Consider the following 20,856-nt stretch of genomic DNA (forward strand, 5'->3'; position numbering starts at 1 on the left):
GCTTCTGAGCCAAGAATTAACAAGACACTTGTCTAAACAGAAAGGGGGCTCTCTCTGGACGTCTGATGCACTGATTCAGCTCTGGAAGCACACAATGAAATTAACTAAGCTGGGACCTACCATTCCGGGTCAGCTTTGGTGTCCTGGAGTTTACCATGTTCTCTATTTCCAGATGAATGTCTTTCAGGTCTCCTGTATCGTACAAGTGGCGCACCTATAAAAACGCAAAGAGTTAAAAAAGGCTAACCTATCAAGGCCTAAACCAGAACAGAATATATTACTACTGTTTTTGATGTAGGTGGAATGAATGGACAGAAAGAACAGTTTCTCTCATCAAAAGCCAATACTGCAGAAGTCTCTTCAGGCCAGAGCTACTGCCTTTGCTGGGGTGCTGAAACAATTTTGAAAGTGGGGGGTGCTGACAGCCATTGAACCAAACTGTAAATTCTGTATATAAATGGAAACCACTTCAAGCCGGGGGAGCTGCTGCACCCCCTGCATTCATAGTTTCAGCACCTATGGCCTTTGCACACTAAATTCCTATTCTAAAAAAAATGGCCACACACACATGGTACGTGGCCCCCACAAACCAAGAAGAGGATAATAATGTAAAAAGTTTTTTATGATACGTTTGCACAGTACACAATTCCCCAAAGCCATTGAATCCCAAGGAACAGCTCTTATGATGATGTCTAACTAGCCTCCATTTCAATATAAGCACTAACTTGTAGATACTCACTGCATATTAACTGAGGCTGTTGATTAATCAGAGTTAATTTTTTGAATTAATAGTATGAATTAACTGTGATTAAATTGCACTGTTAAACAATAGAATACCAATTGCAATATATTAAATATTAGTGGATGTTTTAGTACATTTTCAAAATATACTATTACAATACAGAGTATACTTTATATTTTATAGAAATATTTACACTTTAAAAATGATAAAAGAAATAGTATTGTTCAATTTACCTCAGACAAGTACTGTAGTACAATCACTATCATGAAAGTGTAACTTACAAACGTAGATTTTTTTTTTGTTACATAACTGCACTCAAAAAAACCAAAAAAATTGGAAAATTTTAGAGCCTACCAGGCTATTCAGTCCTACTACTTCTTCAGCCAATCCCTAAGACAAACAACTTTGGTAACAATTTTCAGAAGATAATGCTACCCACTACCTTTTTATAATTGTTACCTAAAAGAGAGAACAGGCATTCACAATGGACTTCTGTTGCTGGCATGGCAATGTACAGGCAGTCCCCGGGTTACGTACAAGATAGGGACTGTAGGTTTGTTCTTAAGTTGAATTTGTATGCAAGTCGGAACTAGTATATATTGTAGGGGAAACTCTAGCCAAACATTTCTCCAGAGCTCAGTTTTATTCTCCCACACCTCACTTCCCTCAGTCCTTTATTCTCAAGCTGAGGTATCTGCTGAGAAAAGCAGCTCCGTGTCTCCCTGGTCCTGCTGGGGGAGGGTGGGCGCTAGCTTCGCGTCTCCCTGGTCTGCTGGGGGGAAGCAGCTAGTGCGGGGTTGCCTCACCCTGTTTGTAAGTAGGGATCCGATGTAAGTCGGATCCATGTAACCCGGGGACTGCCTGCATTTTTACTTGCTAGATATGCTAAACATTTGCGTGGCCCTTCATGCTCCACCCATCATTCCAGAGGACATGTTTCCATGATGATAATGCTCCTTACAAAAACAAGGTATTAATTAAATTTGTAACTAAATTCCTTAGGGGAGAATTGTATGATTCCTGCTCTGTTTTACCTTCATTCTGCCATATATTTCATATTATAGCAGTCTTAGACAAAGACACAGCACATGTTGTTAGTTTTAAAAACACTTTCATAGCAGATCTGAGGCAACACAACGAAGGGTACCAATATGAGATTTCTAAATAATAGCTTCACTCGATGTAAAGTTTAAGAATCTGAAGTGTCATCCAGAATCCGAGAGGGACGAGATATGGAGCATGCTTTCAGAAGTCTTAAAAGAGCAACACTTCAGTGCAGAAACTACAGAACTAAAACCACCAAATAAGAAAATCAACCTTCTGCTGAAAGCATCTGACTTATATGGTGAAAATGAACATGTTTCGCTATACCTGCTTGGATCATTATCTAGCAAAACTCATCATCACCATGGACACATGTTCTCTGGAGTGGTAGCTGAAGCATGAAGGGGCATATGAATCTTTAGTACATCTGGCAAATAAATATCTTGTGACACCAGCTACTTCAGTGCCATGAGAATGCCTGTTCTCACTTTCAAGTGACATTGCAGATAAGAAGAATGCAGTATTACCTCCTGCAAATTGAAACTAAACTTGTTTGTCTGAGTAATTGGCTGACCAAGAAGCAGGATGCAGTTTTACAGTTATTTTTGAATGAAGTTGTTTTTTGGACATAATTCTACATATCTGTAAGTTCAGCTTTTGTGATAAAGACACTGCACTGCGTTCTTGTATTAGGTCAGTGGTCTCCAACCATTTTACACCCAAGATCACTTTTAAAATCTCCGAACAGGCGAAGATCTGCTGCCCCGCCCCTTTCTTGAAGCCCGCCCTCTCTATTCTCCCTCTGTCCATCACTTGCTATCCCCAGCCCTTACTTACACACTCTGATAAACAGTTTATTTTTAAATTATGCGATGTATAAAATTAAAATCACGTGTTTATAGTTATGAAATAAATGGTCTGTTTTTTATTCATGCTATTTAAATCTAAAATGAAGCATTTATAATTATATATTTTGTGGGGACAGAGTTCTGTGGCTGGGGGCAGGAGAGAGGGAACAGGGTGCTGGGAGAGCAGAGGACAGGGTTCCAGTGGGGACAGAGTTCTGCAGCTGGGGACAGGGTGCCAGTAGGGACAGGAATAGGGACAGAGTTCTGTAGCTAGGAACAGGGACGTGGGGACAGAGTTCTGTGGCTGGGGACAGGAGAGTGGGGACAGCGTTCGGGGAGTGGGGAGGGGAGTAGGGACAGAGTTCTGTAGCTGGGGACAGAGTTAGGGGAGTGGGGACAGAGTTCTGTGGCTGGGGAGTGGGGTGCCAGTGGAGGCAGATAGTCCCCTGTATCTGCCTCCTCCCAGGATTCCCCCGCCCCAGAGGGAAACCAGCACATACCTGCCCTGGGGCTGACCCACCCACCCACCCACGGTGCAGGGAAGCCCCCCCGCACGCCTGCCCCGGGGCCGACCCCGTGCAGGGAAGCCCCCCACGCGCGTGCCTCCCCCAGGGCTGACTCACCCCTCCCATGTGGTGCAGGGAGCTAATGCTCCCTCCCGCAGTACACCCGGCAGAGCAGCTAGCGCTACTTCCGGAATCGCCGGAAGTGGCGCTAAGCTGCAGGACTTCTGTCCATCCCCGGGAAGCCTACACTACCTCCATTTTCACTGGAGGTAGGTAGTGGGGCTTCTCGGGAGTGGGAGGGAAATGGGGGCGGGGCGGACAGGACGCCTCGCAATCAACCAGTTGATCGCGATCGACCTGTTGGGTGACCACGGTATTAGGTGAACTGAAAAATAATATTTCTTTTGTTTACAGTGCAACTATATGTAATCAAAATAAATAAAAAGTGAGCACTATACTTTGTATTCTGTACTGAAAATCAAATCACTATTTTTGAAAACACAGAAAATATCAAAAATATGTAATATTCTATTATTAACAGCACAATAGACAACTCTAATATTGAGCTATTACAAAGGAGATACAAAAATCACATTATCAGCATGTCAAACTGTCAAAATGCAGAGAAGTTCAGAGTTACCATTGACATGGTTGTGAACAGTGGTTAGAGACTTGATAATATCTAGTCAAAAGGGAAGAAAGTATACTACAATGGTTTATGCCTGGTTAGTATTTCTGGTTTTTGTTGCTGTCTAATTTGCTAAATACTCATATAGGCATGCGATTCTCAATCTTTTTTAATCAAATCCCCCCTTAACATATTACTTTTCTTAGAGAAGGGCTCTACCACCTAGCCAGAAACGTCTGAGTGTGCACTCTCAGCCAACCTAGGCAGCAGTGGCTCTTGTGTTCAACCCTCAGGCCCAGGCACTGGGAAATGTCCACCCAGCACTCACCAGGAATGCAGGGCAGGAAACAATGCCCAGCACTGGAAGGAGCAGGATAGGGTGCCCTCTGGCACTATGGATGCATATAGGGCACTGGGGTGCAGGGCAAGGTGCTGCCTGGCACTATGGCAATAGACAGCATTGAGGGCACAGAGATGCAAACAATGACGACTTCTGTCCCACGGGGGCAGGGTCTGGCTCTATCCTGGCCCCGTGTGTAGGGGAGTGGAGAGAAGAGTGCTGGATAGTGAGCCCACACTGCACTCCCCCTAGATAACAGCTCCTGTCATGTGTACCAGGCCCAATTTTCTGCTCTGGTCTGCTGGCTCTCACTGTTTGGAAGAGCTTGCCACAACATGATATGCGCATCTGCGCCTAGGTGAGTCCTCTCCCCACCACACTTGACCATCTTCTGTCCATGGCAATACCATGTTTGTCAATGCCATGTCTCACTAAAGTTTGGTCCTGCCACTCCTCCACCACGACAGACTGGTATGGGACCAAATGTGAGTGAATGGCACTGCAACCTGGCATTTGTTTATGGCTCGCTGTGCTGCTCTCTCACCCCTAGATGAGAACTCTGATATAGACGAGTGGCTACATGAAGATCATACAGATTACATACTGTCAAAAATATTGCCAGCCCAGTTACCTGGTTTGGCCGCAGGAAATTGATGTTGATATTGGGATACCGGGTGACAGGATCGATGCTGTACTGGCTGAAGTTTTTACTCACATTCTCAGGAGTGGTCTGAGGCAGCAGCCTGTAAATGCTTTCTCTGGGGGGGGAAATACTATCTTCAGATCAGCAAGTAGGAGAAAGATACATTACCACCACTGCCATCTTCAAAGTCAAGAACTCAGAGGATTAGAACACTCAAATTAGCAAACCCCCCTCTTCAGATATGAAACAGATAAGATCCAGTATTTAAGCACCTAAGCTGTTTATATTTTAATTCAATTCACCAGGAATCAGGGAGGTGGGGAGAACAGAATGACAGAAATAAAATGGAAAATACACTGCCATTTTATATACAGGCAGTCCCCGGGTTACGTACAAGATAGGGACTGTAGGTTTGTTCTTAAGTTGAATCTGTATGTAAGTCGGAACTGGCGTCCAGATTCAGCCGCTGCTGAAACTGACCGCCAGTTCTGACTTACATACAGATTCAATTTAAGAACCCCAAGCGTCCCCAAGTCAGCTGCTGCTGAAACTGATCAGTGGCTGATTCCAGGAAGCCTGGGGCAGAGCAACTCTGCCTCGGGCTTCCTGTAGTCAGCGCTGGTCAGTTTCAGCAGCGGCTGACTTGGGGACGCCTGGGGCAGAGCAGCTGGGGTGCTGCTGGGTTGCTCCAGTAGCACCGCTCCTCGGCGCTACTGGACCAACCCAGCAGCACCCCAGCTGCTCTGCCCAAGGCGTCCTGATTCAGCCACTGCTGAAACTGACCAGCAGCGGCTGAATCAGGACCTGGGGCAGAGCAGCTGGGATGCTGCCGGGTTGGTCCAGTAGTGCCCAGAGCGGCGCTGCAGGACCAATCGGCAGCGCCCCAGCTGCTCTGCCCAGGGTCCAAAACAAAAGCCTGGTCTGCTGGGGGGCACACTAGCTGTGCCCCCCCCCCCCCCAGCAGACCAGGGACACGGGAAGCAGAGCCGCAGCGGCAGCGGGGTGCCGCGCCTCTGAGGCTTTGCTCTGGCAAAGTCTCAGAGGCGCGGGACCCCACCGCGACTGCGGCTTCAGTCCCAGTGCCTGTGGCCTGCTGGGGACCGTCCCCAGCAGTCCACGGGCACCGGGACTGAAACCGCAGCAGCGGCGGGTTCCCGCGCCTCTGAGGCTTTGCGCTGGCAAAGCCTCAGAAGCGCGGGAACCCGCCCGCTGCCCCTGGTCTGCTGGAGACGGTCTCCAGCAGACCAGGGGCACCGGAGCAGCTTACGAACGGGGCTCTCTCGCCCCGGAGCTCGCAGGTAGCAATCCGCCACCTCGACCTCCGGGGCGAGAAAGCCCCGTTCGTAAGTGCGGATCCGACATAAGTCGGATCCGCGTAAGTCGGGGACTGCCTTTATGAATAGAATGCCTTCACCTGGAATTGTGTTTTCAGCTCTAGTCACCACATCTCAAAAGAAATAGTAGATACAAGTATTCCAGGAACAGACAAAAAAATACTAACTGCCAGGAGACAGTTCCATGTAAATGACTGGGATATGAGGGAGGGGCGACGTGACAAAGTCATACAAAATAATAAATAATATGGATAAGAAATCATATACTTCAATTTATATTTTCCTCTCATAAAAAAGATAACAAAACAGAATGAAATAAAATAAAGCAAAATTAAAACTGAAAATGAAATATGTTTTTCCTTAGTGAACACTTAACTTGTGGAACTCTGACACAAGGTGGTACTGACCTCAAGAGATTAACTGTAATTAAAAGTATTAGCTATTTAATATGTATCATGAGAGTTTCCACAATTATATCAGATAAAATAAAAATTAGGAAGTATGAAAGATGGAATAAGCCAACCACTAGTTGGTTGAAAAAAAACTTGTCCTGTGGATATATTCTATAATGATTCAGAATTTCTTGAACCTGGTTCTGGACAATGTCAGACACAAGACAAGACAAGATTAAATTGACCCCGAGTGGACAAAAAGTATGAGCTAATACACATGTTGCTAGTTTTGGACTTTCTTTCCATTCTGTACTGAATTACAGAAGTGGGCATTTTGCACCTATTTCTTTAATTCATTTCCTAATTAATTTCCTATTAATTATTAGTAGAAATTAAGATTTAACAGAGGTTTTTCTACTAAATTTCACCCTTAAAACATTTATCTGTGATGAAGACAAGTTCAGATCCTCATTAACATCCTTACTGTGAGAGCAGCACAAACTCAAGCACAACATTGACAGGCTTTATGCACAACCAACACTGCCTTCTGAAATAACAAATGTCACACAGCAACAAAACTGAAATAGTTTGACCAAGCTGAACTCCTTTATTGGGAACCTAAAGTTAGGTCTTGAGCGTATACAAAAAAAGTTCAAAATAATTTTGGGTTGAAAAATCTAGCTAAGTTGTCATTGTCAAAACCAATGCAAATTTTAAAGAATCCACTTCAAACCACTTCAGTGGACAACCTCCAAGAACATTAAAGATACATGTCTACATTGCAGGCTTCTTGTGCAAGAACTGTTTTGCTCAAGAGTTCTTGTGCAAAAGGTCTTGCTCAAAAGCGAATCCACGCTGCCATGTGCTTTTGCACAAGAGTGTCCATGGCAGTGTGGACGCTCTCGTGTGTAAGAAAGCTCTGATGGCCATTTTAGCCATAAGGGTTTCTTGCGTAAGAAACCCCTGTTGCCCTTCCACACTGCCTTCTTGTGCAGGAGCTTTTGCGCAAGAGGGCTTATTCCTCATAGGGAGAGAAATAACTCTTGCACAAGAAGCCCTCTGTTCCAATGCTTTACTGTAACTTTACTGGTGCAAGAACGCATGTGCAGTGTAGGCATGCTGCAAATTTTTGCACAAGAACAACTGTTCTTGCGCAAGAAACCTACAGTGTAGACGTAGCCACAAGGTTTGCTCCATCTACCCCACACTGGGTATACATCTGTAATAAGACAAGGAATTGGAGTAGATGGTCAGAAGAGTGAGCCTTCTGAGCACAATTAATTTCTCAGCTACCTCAGCCTCCAAATCATTTTGCATTGAGATCAGAATTTACTACCAGACTTATTTCTCCATAATAATCCTCCATTACCTCTCTGCAAGGACCTCCAAAGGGCTAGTTCCCTGAGACCAGCTTCGTACCATCCAAGCAGAATCCATGGCAGCCAGAAAGCCCCTGGCTATTCCAGTTCCCATCGGCCAGAATGGCTAGATGTAGTAGGGGAAAAAGAAATTATAAATGGTACCAATAACATATTTGAAGGCAGCCAACTAGGGTACTGTAATTCAGTGATTAGCTTGAGACACTGGTTCCCTCTGGGCTGGTGAAAGCCAAATGCATGGTGGACTGGCTATGAGCTAATCCATAGCTAGTGTTTTATTATTCCCTATGACGACTCATAGCCTGGAGCGTCTCTTAAAAGCCATGTTTTTCAAACTAACTAAGGCATGCTAATTATTAACTGTCCTCGCATAGTTCCTCAGGGATTTGAGCTGCCACAATATGGAGCAGGTAGAACAGATGCAATTTCAGCAGATCTCTGCAGACTGAGCTTCCTATGCAAGGTCACTGCTATGCTGAATACTCACTGTTTTCCCAACATTCCTTCCCCCTGCTCCTTCCACTCAATTACAGAAAACAGCAATTGCGTTCCTCATGATAAAAAAGTCATAACACAAACGGAAGGTTGCATTCATTTTAGTGGTAATAGGGGTGCAATCACTTCCATTCATGGTTCACACAGTGAGTGAGCTGTTTTAATGCATACCTCTAACAGACTGTCCCCAACTAAAGCCACAAGCAGCTGATGGCCATTCTGCTCTCGCACCATCGCTGCATTCTCTGATGCGTACATACAAGTGAAGTCAAACATGGCTACATCTGGTTGCCCATAGTGATTAATGGCAAAGTTCAGTGATGGCAGCTGCTGATTGGTGGAAAAGTCAGCAGCTTCCCTGGCATAGTTAAGCAAAGCCTCCTGGTCCACATTCTCCCTTGAGAGTAACAACTCTGTGTCAGCGAAGTCCTGCCAAAGAGAGAAAAGTTTAAGTAGAACAGACATGGGGAGAGGGAATTTTAAATTTGGTAACTGCAGATAAACTACTGTAAGTTCTGAGATTCCTCTGAGTCAACTGATTTAGAATTCCAAGAGAAAACAATGTTTATACCTTTTCTTTTTGCAAGAGCCTTGACAACGCTGCTGGTATTTCTAAACATTCCAACAGGCAACATGGTCACTCCAGAGTTGTGAAAAGCATAAAAATGGGTAGTGCCCCAGCAGTGGTTGTGGTATGCTTAACCTGCACTCTACAAAGGGGAAGTATATATGGTAAAGCTGGCAAAAGTATCTGGGTCATGAATAATCTGTAGGGTCACTTCCAAAAGAAACAGACTCTATAGCTTCATTAAGTTATATAACTGCACACTCTATAGCTTCATGAAGTTGTATAACTACAGCCCTTTCGTGATTCTTTCTGAAGAAGCTTCATGATTACAATGTCACTCGCTAAATGGACTTAAATACCCTTTCTATTCCATCTTTATAGAGAGTGAACTTCAAAGCTTTGCTATAAAAACCTAAAATCACACCAACATAAAAAGCTGAAGTGAAGATTAAGAGCTTGCCTACATAGAGCATCAATGCAGACTACAGAGGAGTGAGTTCTAAAGCACATTGCATTGCACGTGAACTGGTCCACACAGACTCAGTTGATGCATATTAAAAATTCCCTGATGCACTTCAACACAGTGCTGTATGAAACAGCAATATGTTAAAGTCCATTAGGGAACTTTTAGTGCACACCACTAGGCCTTCATCGATGTGTTACTGCCTTATACATTAGCTGCTTTAGAAATCACCTTTGCTTCCAATCCCCGGTCTATGGTGCACATTACTTCACAGGCTAGACCTGCCATCAGTGAAAGCATCCAGGGGAACTCCTGTGAACTTCAATGTAAGGGAAGCATATTTGGGTGTTGGTCTTGATTAAAACAAGCTTAGTACATGCTACTTGAAGACACATGAGCAAAGCAACAAGCATACAATATTTTACATGTTTATTTGGACTAAGGTTTGAAATCTGATCACCAGGATTCCCCTAGTATATTATTTCAAATAGTGTTCTTCCAACTCAGGTTGATATATCTCATGTGAGATACTGCATAATAGTTCCAAACCACTAGCAGGCCAGTTAGTAAAACAACTGACTAGAGGATGTTAAATTTTTGGTGATTAATATGCAGCTGTCTTGCCATAACTATAGGAGGCAGTTCTAAGGTACAGACTGGTTCTATATATTGCCAGAACAGACTAAGTGGTGCATTCCAGCTGTAGACAAAACAAGTATAAATGAAGTGTTAGCCCATTGGTGTTCATGGCAGTTAAGTTAAACTATTATGCACTTGCCTCCATGCTCTATTTTCAGACAAAAGATGCAAGATTAGAGCACTAATTATTTCTTTAGGACCAAAGACACTATTAAACTCATCGCTGTTAATATGAGTAATGGAAAAAGTTCCATCACAAGTTCTCTTCACATACTTCAAGTTCTTTGACCTCCACCAAATGAGAAGTCTCTGAAGGAGTCTTTGGGCCTTGAAGGATATTTAAACGTCCTATGTCTAGAAGCTCCAGTTATGAAGGAGGATGTAAATGAGTGCAATGCAGAGCATGTAATCCTTTTTAAACAACACAATCTTCTTCCTCTAACAGGGTGCTAGTCACATACCTGCCCTAGAAATCCTGCAACCCAAGTCAATATGCCTACGTATATGTTAAATGACAATTTATTTAATTCCTTTCAAAAACAGACTCTCTTCCCAACATCAGATTATCTCACACATCTAATATGGAGAGAACATAATACGCACATGCAGTATCACCCCTTTGTCCAGCAAACTCTGCTTTTTGGCAGTCATGACGAAGTAGTGAGTGTCATCTTTGTAGTAGACAATGTTTTCCAAGTCAATACCTATGACAGAAGAAAGGGAAGCAGAAATACAAAGTTGGTTGTATGTTATATGTAGTACAAGAGTTCACAGCATCATTTGGAAGAGCTTTGGCTGAGCCTTTCTAGCTTATGGGAATGTTAGGTCTGCACACAGATAATTTCTGATCATGCACATGAGGTTCACCCATGCCCCTAAATGTAATGGAGGGCTCTGCCAAAATCCTCCAAAGCCTTGGAAAGCTGCAACCTACAAGGAGTATACACCAGTCTGAAATTACATGGACTGGAATCCGTAACAATAGAAAGAACCATTATATGGCTGCACTCAGCACTTTATTACCATGCTTTCAATGGGTTTTGAAAATTGAACTTTTAGACATCTCCCTCCCTCCCTCGTGGCCCTAATCTTGTTTTAATATTTCTAAGCTTGACTTCAGTCAAGGAAGAGAGTAAACATGGCATGTTAGTTTCTCCAAGGAGTGGTAGGACTGTTTTCCACATGTTCAAAAGTTAAAAAGTACAGCCCTCTAGTTATGCTCTACAATGACCAACCATTGAAAAACAAGCAGTAACAAATCCATTGAGAAAGTGGAAGGCAATGAGGCAGGAAGGATGGATGATAGTGATGTCGTTTTGGATCAAGGGCCACATACTCACTCATTCACTGATGAAAAAAAGGCAGATTAAGAAAACAACCAATAACTGGTAATTAGATAAACTGCACCTCCAGATTCTTGGTTAATGTTCACAAACCTGTGGCTTCTCGCAGATCCTGGAAGAACTTCTGGTTGAATATGAAGGCTACACCACTTATCTCCTCCACTTTGGCTTCTGCTGTGGTGTTGCGGTTGATGAAATTTGCTGTGATAGCAATTGCCAGCTTACCACGGAACTCCTTCCGGCGAAACCCTTGGGACACAATGAAGCAGAGATAATGAACTACAGCTCAAGTTCAGAAATGGCTCAGCCTGCTATAAAGCGGGTCCCTAAATATATGACACTCTTCTTTACAGGCGAAGCATCAAAATCCTCTCTTGCAGATTGCTTCACCAGGAAAACAAAATGTGGATCTTTGAAGAAAAAAAAAGTCTGACCATTCCATATAGTTCAATAATTCTTGTAGCACTGTTTTAAATATCATTCCCAACCACCCCATTGACATGTCTAATAATTCCCCACCTAATCTCAGAAGGAAGAGGTGCTGCAAGTGCAAGCTTATGGCACACAATCTAGAAAATGTACAGAACCAAAAAGTAATCAGGCCCAATACACCTGCTGCTTTGATTGTAGAGAAAGATAAGACTGGAGGAGAGACAGATGCTACAACTGGCCATCTGTATTCCTGAAGGGGAACTTGTGTCTCCTCTGTCACTTTTTTACAGATATTTTTAAGGACTGAGTATTTGGAAAGATGTTGGAGAGCATCTCATACAGGAAAATATTTCAACTCTTCTGTGGCCATTTAAAATAGACACAACTACACTGCTAAGTGTGCGTTGTAGAAAGCTCTCCATTGTGGATGCATCAGGAGCCAATACCTTCTAAAGTGTTCCTCCTGCCATCTCCTCCAATGATCACTTCAAATTCATATTCTGATACCGGGTGTGTTTTTGGGTGGACCTGTGCACGCCAGCCTATCCCTGTGGATAAACCTTCAGTTAAAAATGTATTAGGTGCATTTACATTCACAGACATTTAAAAAAAGCAAGCATAGCCATTGTGACATTACACTCCATATTCTTTTTGAAAACATGCGTATGATATGGCTACCACGTAACTGAGATGTACATTATGCAAGATGGCTTGTGTAAGAGATCATTGGAAAGGTTATGATTTATTAAATATGATTATTTAATTTGATACCTGTATCATTTCTGTTAATGTGTCTATTTCAAATGTGGTACTTTGGATGTTACCCACAACTACGCTTTGGATACATCAATGAAAAGCCAGTCAGGGCTGATGACCCATTAGCCATGAACTGTGAAAGGGCTTAGTCTTCCTGTAGACCAGACAGCTTGCGAGTAATGGCTGCCCCAGCTCTGAAGAGACATGGGTCCCAGCACCTCGTACTGGACCTACTCCACGCTTTTGGAAGACCAGTGTTTTCCCACTGGTTGACAAAGGGTCTCTCCCTTACACAAGAGTTGTACTGGGCAGGGGAGTGACATCATCAGTGTTCTTCTCTATCTCCGCACCCAAAAAGACACTGAAAAACACCTGGAAGCAAGAACTTGAACTAGGGGTGAAAAGCTGAGCCCAGGCTGGAAAGGTGTCCAGCTTGTGAATACTTATACCTGAGGTCTCAGCTTCCTTCCAAGTTTATGCAATTCATAATGGGGTGGGAGTAGGATAAGAAGCTGTGCATACCTTCGTCCACATCTAGGGAGGGAGGCAGATTTCACAATATACCTTTGGCTCTGCATTAGGGATGTAATATTGTAGTCGATTAACCAATAAGCAAAAGCTTATCGGTTAATGCTATAGACTACACACATTCTCCACCCCCCTTTCCTCGCCGCCAGTAAATTTTTTAGCAGGCTGGCCAGCAGCCTGGCTCAGTCCCGGCTTGAGCCGGGTCCAGGACCTACCCACAGTGGCTCTGCATTTAAAGTGTATTAGGAGCCAGGCAGGCAGCCCAGCTCAGTTCTGGCTCATGCCATGGCTGGGAGCTCAGATCCTGCCCTGGACAGGGGCTGCTGCTACCCCATGCTGCTGCCTCTGATACAGAGGCAGCAGCACAGAGTGGCAAAGGGTTCCTCAAGAGTGGGACCAGAGCACACTGGCTGCCAGCCTCACCCCCAGGGACTACAGAATAGTCGAGTAACCAATAAGAATTCATGAGGTTAATCAATTATTCAATTAACTGATATTTAACATCCCTACTCTGCATGCTGAGGGAGATAGGCACCTGTGTGCTGGGGAAATCCCTTAAGCTCAGTCTCCTCAGAGCTGATTTCAGTGTCTGTGTTGTTCTGCCTGTGTGTGCGCTGGAGGAGGCATAAGAACCTGGCTCAGCAAGACAGGGTTAAAGGGCGCCCGGGCTGGTAAAACAGCTGGGCTCAGTGGTATCCCAATATATAGGTGGCATCTTTAAGGATGGAGCAAGCCATCACCTCTCATTTTCTAGACAACCTATTTCCCACATCCCTGGCTACACAACTGACACTGTCACAGGCGGTGCTTGCATCTTTTCAGGACCTTTATTGTACCCTAGACTGCATCTGGAAAACACTTGCAAGTGATAAGAGCTAAGCCTAGGTGTACGTATCATGTCATTTAAAGTGATCCCAAATACCCACAATCTACCCAAAGCCTTTCGACAAATGGATTTTACTGGAATTAGGACAGAGTATAACAGCATACTAAAGACATCATTGTAAGGCTCTCTGCATTCATTACAAGACGGCGAAAGATTTTGTCCCAAACTCTAACTTCTCATGATCTCTTAGGCCAGTAACAAGAATGCCAACGACATCCATGGCAGGTGCAGGGAAAATTATCTAAGTAGCCACACAATGCAAGTTGTTGCTGTTACAAAAAAGTTCCACAGTATTATAGGCTCAATGGGCCAAAATTCGGCAGGAACTATTGTAAACTAGCATTTTGGACAACTTCAGCAGAATACGGAGGAACTTTTGGTTTTGTAAAGTGGAGAAACAAAAGGTTAAGTTACTTATAGTAACTGGAGTTCTTTGAGCGCTTGTCCATTTGGGTGTTTGCTGGGAGCAGTCCATGCACACTGTTCTCCCATTTAAGCCATGGCTGTGGAAGCTTCCTTTGATTCAGTGATCCTGCAGACTTGAGCAGAGCACCTCCTTTGCACCTGCCTGCTCAATAATCACTGCTCAGGAATCACCTACAGTGAATACTCACTGGAGACCAGCATTCAAAGAAGAAAGAAGGTAGAGTTCTTCAAGCTGCATCATTCCCCTGTATACAGGCAGTCCCCGGGTTACGTGGATCCGACTTATGTCGGATCCCTACTTAAGAACGGGGTGAGGGAACCCCGCACTAGCTGCGCCCCCCCCCCCCCCCAGCAGACCGCCGAGACACGTCGCGGTGGTCCCGCCGGCCGCATCCTCCGCGGCGCTGCGGGACCAACCCAGCAGCACCCCAGCTGCTCTGCCCCAGGCGTCCCCAAGAGCAGCTGGGGTGCTGCCGGGTTGGTCCCGCTGCGCCAAGGGTTGGCGCTACCAGACCAACCCAGCAGCACTCCAGCCGCTCTGCCCCAGGCGTGTCCGATTCAGCCGCTGCTGGTCAGTTTCAACAGCGGCTGAATCTGGACGCCTGGGACAGAGCAGCTGGGGCGCTGCTGGGTTGGTCCCACAGTGCCGCACCTCGGTGCTGCGGGGACCAACCTGGCAGCACCGCAGCCGCTCTACCCCAGGTGTCCCCAAGTCAGCTGCTGCTGAAACTGATCAGTGGCTGATTCCAGGAAACCCGGGGCAAAGCAGCTCTGCCCCAGGCTTCCTGGAATCAGCCGCTGGTCAGTTTCAGCAGCAGCTGAATCGGGGACACCTGGGGTACCCGACTTACATACAAATTCAACTTAAGAACAAACCTACAGTCCCTATCTTGTACGTAACCCGGGGACTGCCTGTATTCATGCCCTGCTCTCCTTCCCCTTTGCTTATTTCCTCTTTGGATATGTCGTAGATAAGGCATTAGAGAGGTGGTTGATATGCACTGCCTCTCATGCCCTCAATTCAGCACACATGGAAACAAAAGGTGCAAGTACAAACCAATAGTCATTTCTATTGAAGAATTTATGTTCCAGGGCAGAGAGTGCATCCAAACTAAACCCCCCAGCGAATATTGACAGGATCCAACAAGAACTACAACATTTAGCTACTAGAAAGTAAAACTGGATTAAACTAGTCTGCTTCTTCAGTCTGAAGAGCAGCACTACATGCATGCACCTGTTCCAATTTTACTTCTGTACTCCCTGCATCTTTCTTTTCATCTCTACTTACTCTCATTCTCCTGGTCCTCAGGGGGATAAACAAGTCCCTGGAATTCCACATTGACATGGATCTCTATTCCCAAGATCAAGGCAACCTTCAAGAGGATAAGCTGGAGCTGACGGATACCTACAGGACATGAGATAGGCAATACGTTCACATTGCATGAAAACAAAATATACATGTGTGATAAATGTTCATGAGTGCACATCTTATGAAAGCACCAGTTACTACATCAGCCTCTTCAGATCATTTTTAGAATGAAAGTATTTTATAAGATGTTTGTAAAGAATGCAGAAATAAGTCTCCCCAATCAATGGCAAGTTCAGCAAACACCTGTCTTCCTATTTTAAGGGTTGTGATTCGGGGTTCATGACAGGACATCAAACTTTACATCTTTTGCTCCTTCAAGAGCTAGCACAGCTTCTTAAGGTGAGGCAGGCAGTTTGTAGGCTTGGAGGAATACTATAGGAGATAAAGACACTGCTACTCTGCAGGAAAACCCTTCTGGCTAATTCAAGTACTCCACTTAAGTGCTGTAATTCAAATAGGGGGAAGGGAAAAAAAGAGGATGGAATCCTGTGTACATGCATGTGTAATTATGTAAAGAATAAAAATAGTAAGAAATCAATAAGGAAGAAACATCAGTAAGATCAGAGTTCCAAAGAGCTTTCTGTCAATCCTATCTATCACCTCAAAGAAAAAGCTAGACCTTTTTTCTACACTGGAGGCCAAGTCTTGTTTATTGGATGTTGCTATGTAGGATTTGCTTCCCTATCTTCTAGCTTCTTTTGGTTCAGCACTTGGCAGAAAACATCTCCACCATTAAAAGGAACTGGCTGAGGACATGACCAACACATGATCAAAAACAACGGAATGTATTCCTCCATTGATTGTGAAGCACAGTCATTCAGCTTTAAAAGGGCATTAGATCCCTTACATAAGTCTCTCATATCTTCTCTCTTATCTTCTCAATAGCTTGATTCCTAACCCTCTATTCATTCAAAACTAGGGATGTCTAAGTTTAATCAGTTAATATGTATGCTTACACAGCCCTCCTCCCCCCTGTGCTGTTACCACTGTATTAGAGGCAGCATCGTGGGGAGTTGGGGGGGGGGGAAGAAGCTAGTGCATGAGAGAAGCCAGGTTTTAAGCCAGCTCCTGGCACATACTGGCTCCTGCAGAGCCACCTGCTGTTTCTGTATCAGAGACAGCAGTGGAGACTGGGGCAAGCAGGAGCCGACTGCCCTTCCTCTCCCCCTCCCCCGGCATGTAACCACTGAAATTTTTAGCGCTTACACATTTACTTTAATAAATGCATTTTAGCATCCCTAATCAAACCTCTTCACAGTCTGGCACCTTTCCTTGTCCTCAGTCACTTTTCACAAACATGAATGAAGTAGCAAAATCCATCTTCACCAATCCTTACAACTTATTAGCCAATTTTCTTATGTTTGCCTGTACCAGGCAGTTTTCTTTCTACTTTTTTGGATTTTGCAGGGCCATATGCGAAGCGTGATATTCAAGAGTATTAAGCCATTTTCTGCAACTTGCCTAGCATTTCTAGGGAAAGGGATTCATGTGACAGTTGCAGGCATCTGAAGGAGGCACTTAAGAGAATTATCATTTGGAAGGGGGGTTGGTTTCCCCAAGTCTACTTTCCAAAGTAGAAAGGAAGAGTTCATGGCAAGATCATAGGTATATTCTGGGTTGCAATTACAGGCTCTGCACATTTAGCTTACATCTAGGTCTGTGCCAAACAATGCTATAAAACCATAAAACTGAAGTACACCAGAGTGACATATTACAGAGATCAGAGAAGTACTGCTGAAGATCAAATTTTACTGAGTCACTACATGCTATCTGCCACCTTGTCCCTAAGGAAAAGAAAGGAGATGTGTGGATGACAGATGCTTTACTTACTGATGTGGTCGATGGCTCCTGCGCAGAACTTGCCATAGAACTTTTTGGCGCCAAGGCCCCGCAAATCGTGTATGGTGAATGGCCACAGGTGCAGCACATTGTTACGTGAGAAGGCATCCCGCTTTTCTATGACCACCACCTTGGCTCCTAGAAAGGACAGGTCGATGGCTGTACGAAGGCCACAGGGTCCAGCCCCAATTATGAGACACTGAAAGGCATTGGCATCAAGTAACATTATTGACTGAATAAAAAAAATATTTCTATGACAATTTCAAAGCAACACAAGGCACTTTACTTAGTCCTAATGTCCTGCAGCTGCAATGCAAGCTAGGATTTCACCAGACAAATCCTTTTGAGGTTACCTGTGTGTTCTGTCACTACTCTGTTAATGCAGTTACTGGAGCCTGAATTAAAGCAAGGTCATCATACTAGAAGAAGTGATGAGCAGTGAACAAACTGTGTATTTTCAAGTCTCATTTAAGAAGTATGCCAAACTGTACTCTTCCATCTTTGTAAAATGTGGGTGGGATCAAGAGTTACAAAAGACCATGGCCCAATTTACATTAATTTCTCTCCTTGGAGCAGGTAATTTAGCTCTTTTCTCTTACTACTTTTATTTCCCAAAGCCTGAAAAGATGGTTACTCACCTTCCACAACTATTGTTTGAGAGGTATTGTTCATGTGCATTCCAATCAGGTATATGTACACACACATACACTGTAGCCAGAAAATGTTTCCCCTAGCAGCTAGCTGTAGGATTGGTCTGGGCACCCCGTAAGTGGTAGCACTATGGTGCCTAATATAAAGCCCTGCCAGCCTTTCCCATCCTCAGCTCCTTCTCCTACAAAGGGGAAGGAAGGTGGGTACTAGAATGGACATGAACCAACACATCTCTAAGAACAGTGATGAAAGGTGAGTAACCATCTTTTCTTCTTCTAGTGCTTGTTCATGTGCATTCCAAACAGGTGACTCACAAGCCCACGTCTAGGAGGTGGGGTCAGAGTTCTGCACTGATTGGAGCACTGCCCTCCAAAGGCTGCATCACCTCTAGATTGTCCTATGATTACTCAGTGAGCTGCAAAGGTATGTATAGAGAAGATCAGGTCACCAACCTCCTGAACAGAGATCTGAATGATGAACACCTGGGCTCTAATAGAATATGCTTTGAGCGGGAGTGGAGGTATCCCGGCAAGTCCATTACATTCTTGGATACAGAACACTATCCAGGAAGAGATGCACTGAAACGATACTGGCTGACCTTTCAGTCTGTCTGCCATCGCTACAAACAGCTGAGGTGACTTCCTGAACAGTCTCAGTTTATCAATGTAAAAGGCTAGCACCTTACGGACATCTAGGGAATGGAGATTCTGCTCTCTAGCACTAGAATATGGCTTAGGATAAAACACGGGCAAAAAGATGTCCTGACTCGTATGGAAACTGGACACCACCTTTGGTAAGAAGGCAGGATGCAGGAGGAACTACACCTTGTCCATGAAAAAAGGTCGTATACAGGGGCTCCGACAGGAAGGCACTCAGCTCAGAAACTCTCCTTGCGGGTGTCTAACAACTTAATAAATTATATTACTACAGGCAGTCCCCAGGTTACGTACAAGATAGGGACTGTAGGTTTGTTCTTAAGTTGAATTTGTATGTAAGTCGGAACTGGTACATATTGTAGGGGAAACTCTAGCCAAACATTTCTCCAGAGCTCAGTTTTATTCTCCCACACCTCACTTCCCTCAGTCCTTTATTCTCAAGCTGAGCTGTCTGCTGAGAAAAGCCGCTCTGCGTCTCCCTGGTCTGCTGGGGGGAAGCAGCTAGTGCGGGGTTGCCTCACCCCGTTTGTAAGTAGGGATCCGATGTAAGTCGGATCCATGTAACCCGGGGACTGCCTGTACTAAGGTAAGAGTCATTCAGGGATCCCACAGATATTTAAACACTTGTTTTTAAATTGATCATCTCTCTTCCTCACACTCCTAACCCTTTTCCAGGCTGAGACCTCATGCAGAAACTGAGTTCTGAACAGGATTACAGGAGAGCTAAAGCACTATGCATTTGATTTATAAGGAGGTGCCAAGAGTACTTTAATTGAAGTTGTACAACTGGAGATTCAGGAACAAGAGTAAAGACATTCTGAGAGTGGATCTCACAGTGAAATAAACCCAATGACATTAAATTTCTAATGTTTATGGCCACAGTGTTTAAGTGTTAAAGTTTGACCAAAACATCACATGCAACTCTACTGCTATAATATATGTGGAACCTCTCTAGCTAGGTACCCTTGGAACCTGACTGGTGCTGAACCAAAGAATTTGGCAAACCACAGGAGGGTCAATATTGTCTAGCAGCATTACCAACACTTCCACTGCTCTTAGGGGTAAGTTACAGCTAAACACCACACAGAACACTAAAAGCCAGGACTAGTGGCTATAAACAAACTTTACTGAACTGCAGGAAACTTGGCCACACTTATGATAAGTGGACACCCAGCTAACTAAAATCATGCTGAACTACGGATATTGCCAGACCAAAGAGTGATGGACTAGAGAGGTTCACTCTGTATTCTATAACCCTAATTTTCTGGGTGGCGGAATGGTGGCTATACAGTGCAATGACTGGACTCACATAGCTGCAGAGCTTTAGGCTTCAGTCCAGCACTAGCTCTTAAGCTTGCAGAAAGATGAGATTCTTAGGATTACAATCCCTCTGCAGTTTAACAGCACCAAAGCTTCTGATCACCGGAAGCCATCAATTTCTCCCCAGTCTGCTTATTCTGAAACTTTCTTAAAAATTAATCTACTGCCTGTGGACAACATAACAGAACTGAAGTTATTATAGAAATGATAGCCAAATATCCTGACTTAAAAATATAGAAAAATTTAACCCCTAATGGAAACTTCAGTATAGATTTTATCCCTATTTAATATTTTTAGATTTTTTTAATCTAGTTGTCTACAGATTGTATTCAAAAGCAGGAATATAAATCATTATAAAAGTGAACAGGCAATATAAGCTTTTAATCATGTAGACTCAACTCTGGATTGCACACTATTTATCAAACAACTATGGTAATTTCTCAGATGTTATATATAAAATAATCTTAATGGGTGCTTCAACCAGAATCTGAGACTAGTAATTAACAGCACTAGAGATCCTAGGTAAAAGTAAAAACTTGTATGTGCATTGCATTTATTTACCAACACAGGATAGCTATTTAAAGGTATGAAGCAAATCCTAAAGAGCTGTGAATGTGTCTTCAAGAACA

General features: G+C 44.0%; 1 protein-coding gene across 30 annotated transcripts in view; it reads right to left on the reverse strand.

Moving 5' to 3' along the window:
* MICAL3 (microtubule associated monooxygenase, calponin and LIM domain containing 3) overlaps positions 1-20,856 on the reverse strand; it is a 234,511-nt gene that overhangs the window by 135,168 nt on the left and 78,487 nt on the right. For 29 of the 30 annotated variants that reach the window (XR_016346908.1, XM_089769356.1, XM_089769377.1 and 26 more), the window contains 9 exons: positions 17,592-17,799; positions 15,681-15,797; positions 12,243-12,344; positions 11,458-11,613; positions 10,625-10,725; positions 8,523-8,780; positions 7,847-7,962; positions 4,740-4,866; positions 121-214 (listed from right to left, as the gene is read on the reverse strand). Coding sequence is in view for 29 of the 30 variants with exons in the window: in XM_089769356.1 (XP_089625482.1) it covers positions 121-214; positions 4,740-4,866; positions 7,847-7,962; positions 8,523-8,780; positions 10,625-10,725; positions 11,458-11,613; positions 12,243-12,344; positions 15,681-15,797; positions 17,592-17,799 (1,279 nt within the window). In the remaining variant the exon portion in view is untranslated. Of the gene's footprint in view, positions 1-120; positions 215-4,739; positions 4,867-7,846; positions 7,963-8,522; positions 8,781-8,922; positions 9,056-10,624; positions 10,726-11,457; positions 11,614-12,242; positions 12,345-15,680; positions 15,798-17,591; positions 17,800-20,856 lie in introns of those variants that run through there. The other variant, XM_089769428.1, reaches the window with a different exon arrangement.

Source organism: Pelodiscus sinensis, chromosome 1 (assembly GCF_052426305.1).
Source record: "Pelodiscus sinensis isolate ZL-2025 chromosome 1, ASM5242630v1, whole genome shotgun sequence".
In the NCBI taxonomy this organism is placed as follows: Eukaryota; Metazoa; Chordata; order Testudines; family Trionychidae; genus Pelodiscus; species Pelodiscus sinensis.